Source organism: Sciurus carolinensis, chromosome 10, assembly GCF_902686445.1.
Source record: "Sciurus carolinensis chromosome 10, mSciCar1.2, whole genome shotgun sequence".
NCBI lineage: Eukaryota > Metazoa > Chordata > Mammalia > Rodentia > Sciuridae > Sciurus > Sciurus carolinensis.
The window spans coordinates 82,834,890-82,848,951 of record NC_062222.1 but is presented as its reverse complement, the minus strand read 5'-3'; the positions used below and the strand labels follow the sequence as shown (position 1 = coordinate 82,848,951).

Genomic DNA, 14,062 nt, shown 5'->3' with positions numbered 1-14,062 from the left:
AAAGTAGTAGAAGACAGGAAATAATTAAAATCAGAGCTGAAATCAATGAAATTGAAACAAAAGAAACAATTCAAAAAATTGACAAAACAAAAAGTTGGTTCTTTGACAAAGTAAACAAACTAGACAAGCCCTTAGCCACACTAACAAAGAGAAGGAGAGAGAAAACTCAAATTACTAAAATTCATGATGAAAAAGGAAATATCACAACAGACACCACTGAGATACATAACATAATGAGAAACTACTTTGAAAATCTGTATTCCAACAAAAATAGAAACTACCAAAGACACTGACAAATTTCTAGAGATATATACTCCTCCCAGACTGAACCAGGAGGACATACAAATTTAAACAGATCAACATCAAGCAATGACATAGAAGAAGCCATTAAAAACCTACCATCCAAGAAATGCTCAGGACTAGACGGATTCTCAGCGGAGTTCTACAAGACCTTCAAAGAAGATCTCATTCCAATACTTCTCAAAGTATTCCAGGAAACAGAAAAGGAGGGTACCCTACCAAACTCATTCTATGAAGCTAATATCACCCTCATACCCAAACCAGGAAAAGACACATCAAGGAAAGAAAATTTAAGACCAATATCCTTGATGAATATAGATGCAAAGATCCTTAACAAAATATTGGCAAAGTGTATCCAAAAACATATTAAGAAAATCATGCACCACGATCAAGTGGGGTTCATTCCTGTAATGCAAGGATGGTTGAACATCCATAAATTGATAAACGTAATCCATCATGTCAATAGACTTAATGATAAGAATCATATGGTTATATCAATTGACACAGAAAAAGCGTTCGACAAAATACAACACCCCTTCATGCTCAAAACACTAGAAAAAATAGGGATAGTAGGAACATACCTGAACATTGTAAAGGCTATTTATGCTAAGCCCATGGTCAACATCATTCTTAATGGAGAAAAACTGAAACCATTCCCTTTAAAAACGGGAACAAGACAGGGATGTCCTCTTTCACCACTTCTATTCAACATTGTCCTCGAATCTCTAGGCAAAGCAATTAGGCAGACTAAAGAAATTAAAAGGATACGAATAGGAAAAGAGGAACTTAAGCTGTCACTATTTTCCAATGACATGATTCTATATTTAGAAGATCCAAAAAACTCCTCCAGAAAACTCCTAGACCTCATCAATGAATTCAGCAAAATAGCAGGCTATAAAATCAACACGTATAAATCTAAAGCATTTTTATACGCAAGCGATGAAACAGCTGAAAGGGAAATGAGGAAAACAACTCCATTTGCAATAGCCTCAAAAAAAAAAAAATACTTGGGAATCAATCTAACCAAAGAGGTAAAAGATCTCTACAATGAAAACTACAAAACACTGAAGAAAGAAATTGAGGAAGATCTTAGAAGATGGAAAGATCTCCCATGTTCTTGGATAGACAGAATTAATATTGTCAAAATGGCCATACTACCAAAAGTGCTATACAGATTCAATGCAATTCCAATTAAAATCCCACTGATGTACCTTATAGAAATAGAGCAAGCAATCATGAAATTCATCTGGAAGAATAAGAAACCCAGAATTGCTAAAGCAATCCTTAGCAGGAAGAATGAAACAGGGGGTATCGCAATACCAGAACTTCAACTATACTACAAAGCAATAGTAACAAAAACGGCATGATATTGGCACCAAAATAGACAGGTAGATCAATGGTACAGAATAGAGGACTCAGACACAAACCCAAATAAATACAATTTTCTCATACGAGGCAAAGGGTCCAAAAATATGCAATGGAGAAAAGATAGCCTCTTCAATAAATGGTGCTGGGAAAACTGGAAATCCATATGCAACAGAATGAAACCTGCACAAAAATCAACTCACAGTGGATCAAGGACCTTGAAATTAGACCAGAGACCCTGCATCTTATAGAAGGAAAAGTAGGTCCAAATCTTCAACTTGTTGGCTTAGAATCAGACTTCCTTAACAGGACTCCCATAGAAGAAGAAATAAAAGCAAAAATCAATAACTGGGACAAATTCAAACTAAATAGCTTTCTCTCAGCAAAGGAAACTATCAGCAATGTGAAGAGAGAGCCTACAGAGTGGGAGAATATTTTGGCCACTCATATTTCAGATAGAGCACTAATTTCCAGAATATATAATATTCTGCTCAATTCACAATAGCTAGATTGTGGCACCAACCTAGATGTCCTTCAATTGATTAATGGATAAAGAAACTGTGGTATATATATACAATGGAATATTACTCAGCTATAAGGAATAATAAAATTATGGCATTTGCAGGCAAATGGATGAAATTGGAGAATATCATGCTAAGTGAGATAAGCCAATCTCAAAAACCAAAGGACAAATGATCCTGCTGATAAGCGGATGATGACACATAATGGGGGATGGGGGGGCAAGAATGGAGGAAGGAGGGACTGTATAGAGGGAAAAGAGGGGTGGGAGGGGTGGGGGGAAATGGAAAAAATAACAGAATGAATCAAACATCATTACCCTATGTAAATGTATGATAATGCAAATGTTACGCTATTACTCCATTCTGTACACTTCTGTACAAACAGAAACAACATGTATCCCATTTGTTTACAATAAAAATAGAAAAAAAAAAGATAGGCAGTACATGGGGCTACTGAGCACCTAAAATGTGGCTAAATTGAAATTGAGATGTGTTGTATGCATTAAGTACACATTTGTAATCCTAGCTACTTGGGAAACTGAGGCAGGAGAATCACAAATATAAGGCAGCGCAAGCAACATAGCAAGATCCCATATCGAATTTTAAAAAGGTCTGAGGATGTAGCTCAGTGGTAGAGCAGTTGCCTAGCATGCACAAGACTTTGAGTTCAACTCTCAGCACCCCAAAAAAAGAAAATAATGTACATTGGATTTTTGTAGACTTAGTATGGAAAAATGTAAAATACATCATTAATCATTCTTACACAAACATCATTACCCTATGTACATGTATTATTACATGAATGGTGTGAATCTACATTGTGTACAACCATAGAAATGAAAAGCTGTACCCCATTTGTGTACAATGAATCAAAATGCAGTCTGTAAAAAGAAAAATAAAATTTAAAAATAAAAAAATCATTCTTACAGTAATTACAGGATGAAATGACAATAGGTTGGATATAATAAATACAAATAGGAAAACTTTTAAAAAAATACTGGAACTGGAGCCTAATTTCAGAGCTATTAGTTATTATTAGTTCATTATTCATCATAAGTGGCCAACTTCAAATGAAAGAATTAATGAATTTTCTCTTAATTATTTCTTGGAAGTACATTTTTTTTTTTTAATTTTGTATTTGGGAAACAGCCTTTTAAAGGAATTCTTTTTTTTTTTTTTCATTTGATAAATCCTGAGATTACAGCATTTTCTTCAGAAAATTTCAGTAAGCACCACACACTCAGAAGATCTCTACATAGATCTTCACAGATGACAAGGACACCTGCCACCTGCCACAATGGCAGAGTGCTGCTGACAGGAAACACCGGGCACAATGAAAGGACACCAACTAGCTTGTTAACCAAAACAATGTGCCTCATCATCCTGGTATATTCTTCAACTAAATTGCTAACAGGTTGGTTCAATTAAGCCAGTAACTGAATTTTCGCATCGCATCGATGACTTCACTGCTGTAACAAGACACAGAAACAGGTAAAGGAAAGACATTGGAGTTTTATCTGACGAGCGAAATAGAAAATGCTTCTGCTTTGCAGTGGGAACCAGTGGAGTTTAGCGGGGGAGATCACAGGCTCAGAGGCAGAGATCTGTCTGGGCTCATGTCCTGACAGCCAATATCAGCTGTCGGACCCAGGAAAGTCACCTAATTTCCCTAACTCTTGATCTCCTCATTTGTAAACCAGGCTAAAAATGAGCACATCTTGGGCTTAGAAAATATTGGATAATTCATGCTAAGTATTTATCAGAGGACCAAGCACAGAACAAGGGCAAAAATATTTGGTGTGTTTATCCTTAACAACATTAAATTTTCTTTTGAATCTGAATCTAAAACTAGATGATTTCAAATACCTTGAAAGATTTTATTACTAACACTTATTCCACATAATCTGTTTCTCCAAAGACTACTCACATAAATGGCAAAATTATCCACCACAATATTCATCCCCAAATAGGGTAAATATTGTGAATCCTTCCCTTTACCTCAGCCCACTGAATCAGTAGCAAATTCTATTGATGCAACCATAAAACCTCCATTTTTGCTGCAATCACCATTGCCCAATAAACCATCATTTCTTGCCTAGACACTACAATTACTTTCCAGTTTAGCTACCTACATTGTCCCTAGGTCTCCCAAATTATTCTTTACAAGTCAAAGAGAGAAACTGTCCAGTAAAAGGTTTTAATTGCACTGGAAGGGGTATTCATAATCCTTCTATGACTTGCAAAAGGTTTCCTGCCTTTGCCTAGCTCTACCTGACTCCTCATATATCAGGCTTGACCCAGTCACTAAAACACTGTGCTTATTCAATGCCTGGCTCTTTTACTCTCAGTTTTGACCTAAAGATTGTTTTTTGAAAGAAGGCTTGCTTAACCATTGTGCCTGTGTATAACCCTTGTCAACCATTTGCCATTATTCTCTCTTCTAAGAAATTATTAGTTCACTGCATAGCTCTTACGTAACCTGTGATGTGTTTGATTTCTCCAACAGACTCTTTAAGTTCGCTGAGGGAAAACAATTAAGGTTTTGGGTTTACCACTACATACCTAGTATGCAGTATTACAATATTTGTTAAAAAGACAGAATTGATTAAAATTTTATTGCACGTCCACTATGTGGCAGACATTGCTTTTGATATTGTATATAGGAAGCTTAGTAAGATATATCAGCTGAGTGACAGGAACAAACAATTAGAGGATTGTTCTCAAGGAATTCACAAAAATTTTTTTTTTATTGTGAACAAATGGGATACATGTTGTTTCTCTGTTTGTACATGGAGTAAAGGCATACCATTTGTGTAATCATAAATTTACATAGGGTGATGTTGTTTGATTCATTCTGTTATTTTTTTTCCTCCCCCCCACCCCTCTTTTCCCTCTATACAATCCTTCCTTCCTCCATTCTTGCCACACTCCTTAACCCTAACCCTAAACCTAACCCTAACCCGAACGCTAACCCCTCCCAACCCCCATTATATGTCATCATGCACTTATCAGCGAGATGATTCCTCCTTTGGTTTTCTGAGATTGGTTTTTCTCACTTAGCATGATATTCTCCAATTTCATCCATTTGCCTGCAAATGCCATAATTTTATCATTCTTTATGGCAGAGTAATATTCCATTGTATATAAATGCCACAGTTTCTTTATCCATTCATCAATTGAAGGGCATCTAGGTTGGTTCCACAATCTGGCTATGGTGAATTGAGCAGCAATGAACATTAATGTGGCTGTATCTCTGTAGTATGCTGATTTTAAGTCCTTTGAGTATAGGCCAAGGAGTGGAATAGCTGAGTCAAATGGTGTTTCCATTCCAAGCTTTCTGAGGAATCTCCATACTGCTTTCCAGAGTGGTTGCACTAATTTGCAACCCCACCAGCAATGTATGAGTGTACCTTTCTCCCCACATCCTCGCCAACACCTAAAAATTTATAGTAAGAAAGGAAAAATTTGCGAAAAGTTTATAGGAACTGATACTTGACTCTGATCTTGATAAATCTGAACAAATAAATAAATAAATAAATAAACAAAAAGAAAAGATGTTATTTTAAAAAGACCAAAGAACAATGACATGCAAGTGGGTTGTCACTGCCACCCTATTACCCATTGTGTTCTAAATCACTTCAGAAATTGTGAAAGATGAAATTTTCTGAAACCAATGTATTTTTATTTTCTCTAGTCAGCAACAGCCATACGAATCTAATTAGTACAGGAGTCATGTGCTATTTTTTCAACGCTAAAGTAAAGGGTTGAATTAATAGACTGCCTAAGGTCCACTCGAATGATTCTTGGCTTCTCTTTTTAATTCTAAGCATCTTGAGAGGAGGGACCATTCTACTTGTGGATAAAAATGTTGAAACAGGTTCTTTTTTTATACAAGTAACCATATTTGACTATTCTGCCTAGCAGTCCCAATCTACGTGGATTTCAAATCCTGACACCAGCTTTTAATGATTGAAAATCAACTACTTTATGGATTGTTAGAGTAAAAAGCAAGGTAGGTAGGTTCATTTTAGTCAATCTTGGAATAACTGATATTTCTCAAACCTTTCCTTTATTCTGACGTCAATGAACACATTAATCAGGAAGGCACTGAAAGAAGCAGAGTGGGGACAAGAGAAAAGTTCTGCTTTCAAAAAACATGACAAAAATGTGTATAACTGAATATGTGAAGAAAGAAAATTGCCAATGATTCACAGGATCAAGACAACTGATAGGAAATACCAGGCAAGAGGGTGGTGGCCGAAAGAAATTCTACTTTTCCTAAAGGGATGAGCTTAGATGAATACATATCTTTTATGTCTTTTAATTGATTTTAACTTAATAATTTAATAAAAGTAAGTTCCAATTTTTATACCACACCAGCTTGTATTCCCTGCAAACCAAACTTTGAAATTTAAAGCTGTTTTTATTTCATTGCCCTTGCAGGATTCTCTGCTTCCTGTTCTTAATCTGCAAGAAAAAATATGCCAAAACGCCACAGGACAAGATATTGTAGAAGACTGTATATGACCTCTTAGAGAACTGGACACTTTGCAAATATAGAGCAAACTCTATAGAATGACATTTTTTATCAAACTTTTAAGACTTTCACCTAACGTTGACACATTAGCATATTATTTTTCTAAAAGTAAAATTGCCTTTTCAAAGGTCATCCAAATATCCTTAATAGACTACATAACCAAACACCTTCTAATTCCAAGATTTTCCTTCTTTTCCTGACCCCTTCCCTTCCTCCCTCCTTTTCATCTGTTTAGGTTATGTTGTTTAAATCTCCATGAACTGGAAGAATTCTGCCATCAATCTTTGTGTGGTAATGTTTTATTTTTAAAAAAGCCTCTTATTAGGTATTACCTAATACCTAAACATTGTTAGGTTCTTAGTTGAGAACCAAATGCATGCTATAAGAGCATAAATTAAATCATAGTTTCTCTCAAACTAGAATACCTAACAACATACCAGCATAGTTTAGGAGATTAATAAAAAAAATTTATATGTAAACAATGGGCATATTTGTGCTGAATGTAATGGAATTTTATACCAATTTTGGGATTTTTCAAAAACCCACTGAAATGATTTTTAAAATTACTCCATTATCCCAAATTTGAAGGGCATTCACAGAAGAGCTACAACCAAGACAATACAGCTCTTACTTCTCTCCTTATACTTTACTTAATAAAACAAATTTATTTAGAATTACTAGTCTTAGCAAGATGAAAACAGTGAATACAAAATTTCCATGTTGTTTACTTCCTTTCCACTCTGATGCTTCAACTTTGGTTCAGCCCCCTCATCAAATTTCTCCTCGACCCCTGTGACATTCAGCAGGGCTCTCTCTCTTTCACCATTCCCAAGGTAACCATCAGATTCCTGATTCTAAAATCTGATCATTAATTCTCACTATGAAATTCAGTACATGACCCTTAGCATAGCAGTTAAGGCCTAGTGTAATTTGACCCTTGTCTACCATCACATGGTCTTCCTGCCCCCGACTCCCCTTTACCTCTTCACCAGGACTTGTAGAACAGCAGTTAAGAGTCATGAAGTCACTGAGCATGAGTTTGTTTATGCCGCCTCACTAGGTGAGCTTGTTCAAATGGTGCATGCTTTGAAAACATTAATTCCACACCCCGCCCCCTGTCCCACCCCCCAAATCAAAACAATGACAGAAAATCCCCAAAGATCTGGTTTACCTCCTGGCTTCTGGATGAATTACAGAATTAATGAATATTTTGTTGAATCTTTCAATTTTAAGAGCATGGAAACTACATCATAGAAAAGGACACCAATTTTCCAAGGCCACGGAGCCACCCTATAGTAAGCTAGGCTAGACCGAACATCTCACCCTCCTAAGTCTCCATGTGATACCTTCATTGCTTCCTGATATGATGACTGTGGTCATTTATCACTTTCTAAGATGCTATAATATTTACATTTTAATGCCTAAGATACAAGTGTTCATTGCCTAATTATTTTTGTAATTTTCCCTATATTTATCTTTTCTCCTCAACCATTTGCAAATTCTGTGAGAACAAAGGTCAATCAAATCTCTGCTGTATTACTCCCAGAGTCTTCTGTGGTTCTGAATTTGAATTAGGTTAAGAGCCTAATAAATTATCTTCCTAGGAAAAAACTGCAAGGGGCACAATGCATAAAGTGAAAACAGCACTTTCACAGGAATTTTTAAGTTTTCGATAATTTAGAAAGTAAAATTTAATATGGAAAGCCAAAATATGGCTATACATTTGTGTGCATAGAACACTGTACAAAGAACATGACTTGTATTTATTCATTTAGTCCTTTCAACATTCCTGCTATTTTTCTCATTATAAAGGTAAAGTAAAGAGGGACTGCGGTTGTGGCTCAGTGGTAGAGTGCTTGCCTAGCATGCGTGGGGCCCTGGGTTCAATCCTCAGTACCGCATAAAAATAAAATAAAGGTATTGTGTCCACCTACAAAGAAATATATGTATAATTTCTTTATATTTCATATATATATATTTTTTTTAAAAGGTAAGGAAACTGAAGCAGACAGAGACTAAGAAGCATGCCCAAGTTATACAACTATTAAGTCATACACAAAGTTAATAGTTGAAAATCTATATACATAACTATGGCCAAGTTTAGTAATTTGTTTAATGTATGTGGTTTTTTCTTCATAACAAGAATTAGTGCCAATGAACAAATAAAAATGTGTTTGAATCTCTAAGTCATTTTCCATTTCATAGTGATATGCAATATGTGTAATTTTATAAACTGACATCTCAATGAACAAAAATATATTCAGCAGATGGGTTTAAATATTAGTATAAATATAATCATGATTCATGGAAGGAAGGATTTTTCTTCTCTGTATAACTGTATGAAATCTACTCTTAAACACGGGGGGGGAAAGATTAATCTCCCAAAATAAATTAAAAACCAAAAGCAAAGTCAGAGAATAGAAAAAAAAATATAAATAGGCAATAAATTTATAAGATCAATATAATTTGTATTTTAAAATAGCATGAGGTAAAACATATCAATGTACCACTATCTCAGTTATCTTTTTGAAGCAGGTGGTCTCGATATCATTATATATTATCATTCCTTGTCAATTGTTCTTGCCAATTCAAAGAAAAAAGAACACCAGTGTGAAGATACCAACAAAAATTTCTTCTGAATCTGATTAAGGATCATAAAGGAGAAATAAAGAGCAAATTTAGAGGGCCTTTTAGCAACTGCTGTGCAGCACTGTGCCAATAGTTCTGTACTTTGTAAATACATTGCCTTTTATCTTATAATGTTGAAATATCACATTTATTCAAAAGCTCTATGGGCATAAATCATTCATCATCATCCCAGGATACAGAGCAATGCTGGGAAGAGCTATTTCATCCTTCACAGTTCACATCAAGGCAGGTGGACAGTATGGAAAGTTCTGATTATCCCAGAGCAAAACAAAAACAATTCATGTTATAATTCTGTCCCATCATGGCTTTTAAAATACATGATTTTTTCCTTGGTAAAAACAGCAAACTAGTTGATCAACTCAAAGAGACTTTTACTTCATGCTTCCTTGGATTTTGCCTTCTTGTGTTTCAAACACACAGATCAAATTTGGGAACTGAACGCAGTTAAGTACACTTTGCGATGTGGGGCGCAGCCATGGAAGTTCTCATACGGGTTTCCCAAGGATGCTATGAGAACAGCAGAAGTGAATTAAAGGATCAAAAAGCCTCAAAAAGGAGTTGCTACTCACAATGTTCATCAGAGTGAGGAGGTAGTTTTGGACGTGCTCTTTGCCATGGAAACGGACCACAGAGTCATCCACTCCCAGAAGCACCTCGATGTTGTAATCGTTCTCTCCCGCGTGTCTGCGGCGCCGCATTGTTTCATTCAGCTGCTGGTCAATGTGGCTGTACAGTGCACCTAGGTCATCAAGGCCTTCCAGATCCGACTCTATTAAGAAACAAAAGGAACCCAGGCATTTCAGTTTCCCCAGTGGGCCTTCTGATCAATACCTTCTTAGAAAAAATGAACCCTCTGCGGAGGCCCACCATAACCCATAACCACCAAGATGCTACCTTCCCATTTAATCCTTATATAAAAGACATGTATGTGTGATCAGAACAGCCTCTTACAAATTCAACACAGAACAACAACACTGGGACTAAAATAATACTGTCCAGAGAGAGAGAGCCACGCCAGACTGAAGAGTCCATAAGGGTAAGAGTGGTGAGTCTTTTTCCAGCTGTATCTCAGTTCCCAGCAAAGCTAGTGTACAGAGCAGTCTGATTATGTCATCATTACATTAATGGAGATTATAAATAAAAAGTGTGTGTCAGTATGTTTACAGTAGTTGATCTAAGGTACAATAATCATGGAGTACAGCCTCTGTACCACATAAATTTAAACAATTCCTCTTTTCAGTAGCCATAATTTAAAAATGAAATTATGGCATGGCAACACAACCACATCTCACGATATGATTACTGTTCACCATGTAGTACTTTGTTTCTTCTGAGTATGGTTGACTAGTGAACGCTGCAGGGAAAAAGTGGCTGGATATATAAGTTATAAACACTTGATACTACAGTTCTCCACCTCCGTATTGCCATCAGTTAGATGGCAGGTAATTTCAGTTGTTCTATATCTGAATCTGTGAGATACCAAAGCAAGTCAGTCAGAAAATGACCCATATCCAAGGCAAATAAAATTATAAACAGTTTTTTCTTTCATGTAGTTCAAGGGCTATAATTATTTTCACTTTCCAAATGGACATTTCATATGTAGACATAGACACACACACAAATGTGAGAAAGAATGAGAGAAATTCTCAGATTTTAATGACCTCAATTAGTTGCCTTCAGATGAGTTTATTTTGGGTGAAGAATGTTTTGATGTATTAAAAAATAAAATATCAATTGGATACTAAAATTAAAGATACTGTTTAAAACTGTTGGTATAAAAACCTGAAAGTATATTCATCTCTATTTCAAATACATAAAATTCAGAATTTATTTCATGAACTGCCTTGATGTCTAAAACAAGCTTGACAGAACCAACTCTGACTCATGCTTTATAAGGAGGTTTATTTAATGCTGTACTGACCCTGTAAGCCATTTGAATCGGCATCTGACATTAATGAATAGGTATTTTCCTTTCCACCTCTGTGGTTTTAGTAAAGCCGAGGGGGAGAAAAATGTCTCTCTTGGCCTGGAAGATTGATGACCAAGCTTTAGCCACATGGGATTAAACTAGTGGAAGTAGATCCCACTCACACCCTTTTAACCTTTAGAAAATATATAGAGACCAACCCCAGGGATCTGAGTACAAGCACAGGCTTTGCATTTGACTTAGGTGGGTTTGAACACTATGCTGTTCTTCACTTTGACCTGAGTCCAGCTTCCAGCTCATTAGCTGGGAACTTTCTTTTTACCATGGACTCACATTGGTTCTACAATATATAAATAACTCCACAGCCATCCACATCAAACAGAGGCTTTCCTCAAAAGTTGTTTTTCAAGAGCTGCAAACCCACACTGAGTCTACACCTGCAAACAGCTTTACTATTTAACCTGAAGTCTTTTCACACACTTGAGAATGTGAGAGGTTGTAAGAGCTAGTGGACAAATAGGAAATTCATACATGAGCTCTCAGTTCTAAAACTGGCTCATTTGGGCAGAACTGTCAGATACAGCATCCAATGGAATTATACTAGCAATGTCATCATATCATTAAGCCTGATGCATGAATGAAGAAGGCTGAACACTTATTTCAGAAAGACAGTTCATTCTGCTCAAACACCCTTTTTGAGTCTGGCCTTTGCATCAGCCCCTTACTAGGTGAGAAAAGAATCTTTGTTGTTGCTGTAGTTGTTGCAAAAGGAACCTGAGAAGAAGGGAGCTGTGTTAATCTACTTTTGAGTTTCTGAGACCAAAATACCTGACAAGAACAACTTAGGGAAGGAAAAGTTTATTTGGGGCTTGCGGTTTCAGTCCATAGATGGCCAACTCCATTGCTCTGGGCCTAAGTAAAGCAGAACATCATGGGGCAGGGGTCCAGTGGAGGAAAGCTGCTCCATTCATAGAGAGTTCAGGAAGCAAAGGGAGAGGCAGGAAAAGAGAGAGGAGGGGGAAGGGGACACAGAGAAGATGCACCCTTCCAGAGCATACCCCCACGACCCACCTCATCAGTCACACCCCATCTGCCACCACCTAGTTCATTCAAACCAGGATAAACTAATTAGGTTACGGCTTTTACAATTTAGTCATTTTACCTCCAAACATTCCCACATTAACACAGAAGCTTTTGGGGGACATCTCATATCCAAACTATAATAGGAGCCTTGTTAAACCAAACAAGACTTTTGCCCTTATTTTCCCTTGTGTTCTTCAATATCCTTTTCCATGATTCCTAAAGTGGGGAGTGTCAAACATTTCAAAGAAAGTCAGTGCAATAACTTTTGGCACTTTTAACTTCTACACATCATTATAAGTATAGGCAGTTTTCAGGTCATGAAATGTCTTCATTTATAATGAGTCTGTCTTACTATGTCTCCTTTGTAGTGTGATGGTCAAGTGATGAGTAGCATGGGTCTTCTAATCAGACATACCTAGCTTCAAATATTGATAATGTCACATCCTAAGAAAATAATTTTACTTAAGATGGCTAATCTTTTTGACTTGCAGTCTCCACTTCTGTAAAATGGGATAACAACACCTATTTTTTTCTAGAGTTCCTGAGATAATAGAAGTATAATATATGTATAGTGTAAAAACACTATACATAGTGCTTACACATAAAATATTCTAAAATTCATATTTACTTATACTATTTATGATGATAATGATTTTCCCTTTAAGAAAAGCCATCATTAAAAAATTATTTTACATGTCATAAATCATATTGTCACAGTTACTTTAAAATAAAGGTGAGAATTAAATCTGGAGTCAGTAAGGAAAATCTGAATTGGTTAGTAACCTCAGAAAGCATGTGGGTGATGATATCTGCTGCAGAGCACAAAGGAGATACAAAGAAAAAAGAAGGTAGAATATTTATTTTCAGTTCAGATCAGGATTAAGCCCAATATTAGAGGCTTACTGAGGGGTTTAAAAGGCCAACACAGCATTGGAAAGGGCTGGCTTATGGACAGCCCTAATCCTCATTCCACACAGAGTGAAAACAGCACATATAGACCTGAAAAGGCGAAGAACCACTCCACACCTTTGCAGGTGCTAACCCTGAGAATCACAAGGTTGTATTCAATTTATATTTAAAATGGAGCTGAACGATTGTATATGCTTGGATCACTTTAACAATTGCTAGGTTAGGCAGATTTGTTCAGGGTACTAGAACACACTGTTAGTAACAGAGCACCTTTCTAAAGTTTCACAGTTTAAAATATGATGTACTCTGTGACAAAATCTTGGATGTCTCTATATTTAATCCTACCATTATCTCTGCCTCCCCCATAAGATATAGGAATAGAAATAATTAAGGGTGAATATCATGCTAATCATGCTCTTGCTAAGGTGTTTCCTGCTTAAAGAACTGATAAAAATTACACAGGCCATAGGCAAATTCAAGAAGAGAAAGCAGAGTGACACTTTATATTTGGTATCAAAAATTACAGACCTCTGGTGGCAACTTATTGGCATTCAGTCATCTAGGTGCTAAGGCCACTTGAATGGGGCTGGTTGAGGTGGGAAGCAGAGTGACTGATGTAGGAAATCAGGGAAATTTAAGTTAGGAAGAGTCTCCAAAAATGTGTAAAGCATTCCAAGAGAAGAGAAGTCAAACCCTGTGATAAGTAGTAGTACTACTATTCCTAGGCTTCATCCTGAAAAGTGATGCCTAGAGTACTTTCTAAGGTTCTCT

General features: G+C 36.3%; 1 protein-coding gene across 1 annotated transcript in view; it reads right to left on the bottom strand.

Annotated features, from left to right (window-relative positions):
- Adamts3 (ADAM metallopeptidase with thrombospondin type 1 motif 3) overlaps positions 1 to 14,062 on the bottom strand; it is a 270,571-nt gene that overhangs the window by 52,025 nt on the left and 204,484 nt on the right. The window contains exon 5 of the mRNA XM_047566569.1: positions 9,942 to 10,141. Coding sequence (XP_047422525.1) covers positions 9,942 to 10,141 — 200 coding nt within the window. The remainder of the gene's footprint in view (positions 1 to 9,941; positions 10,142 to 14,062) is intronic.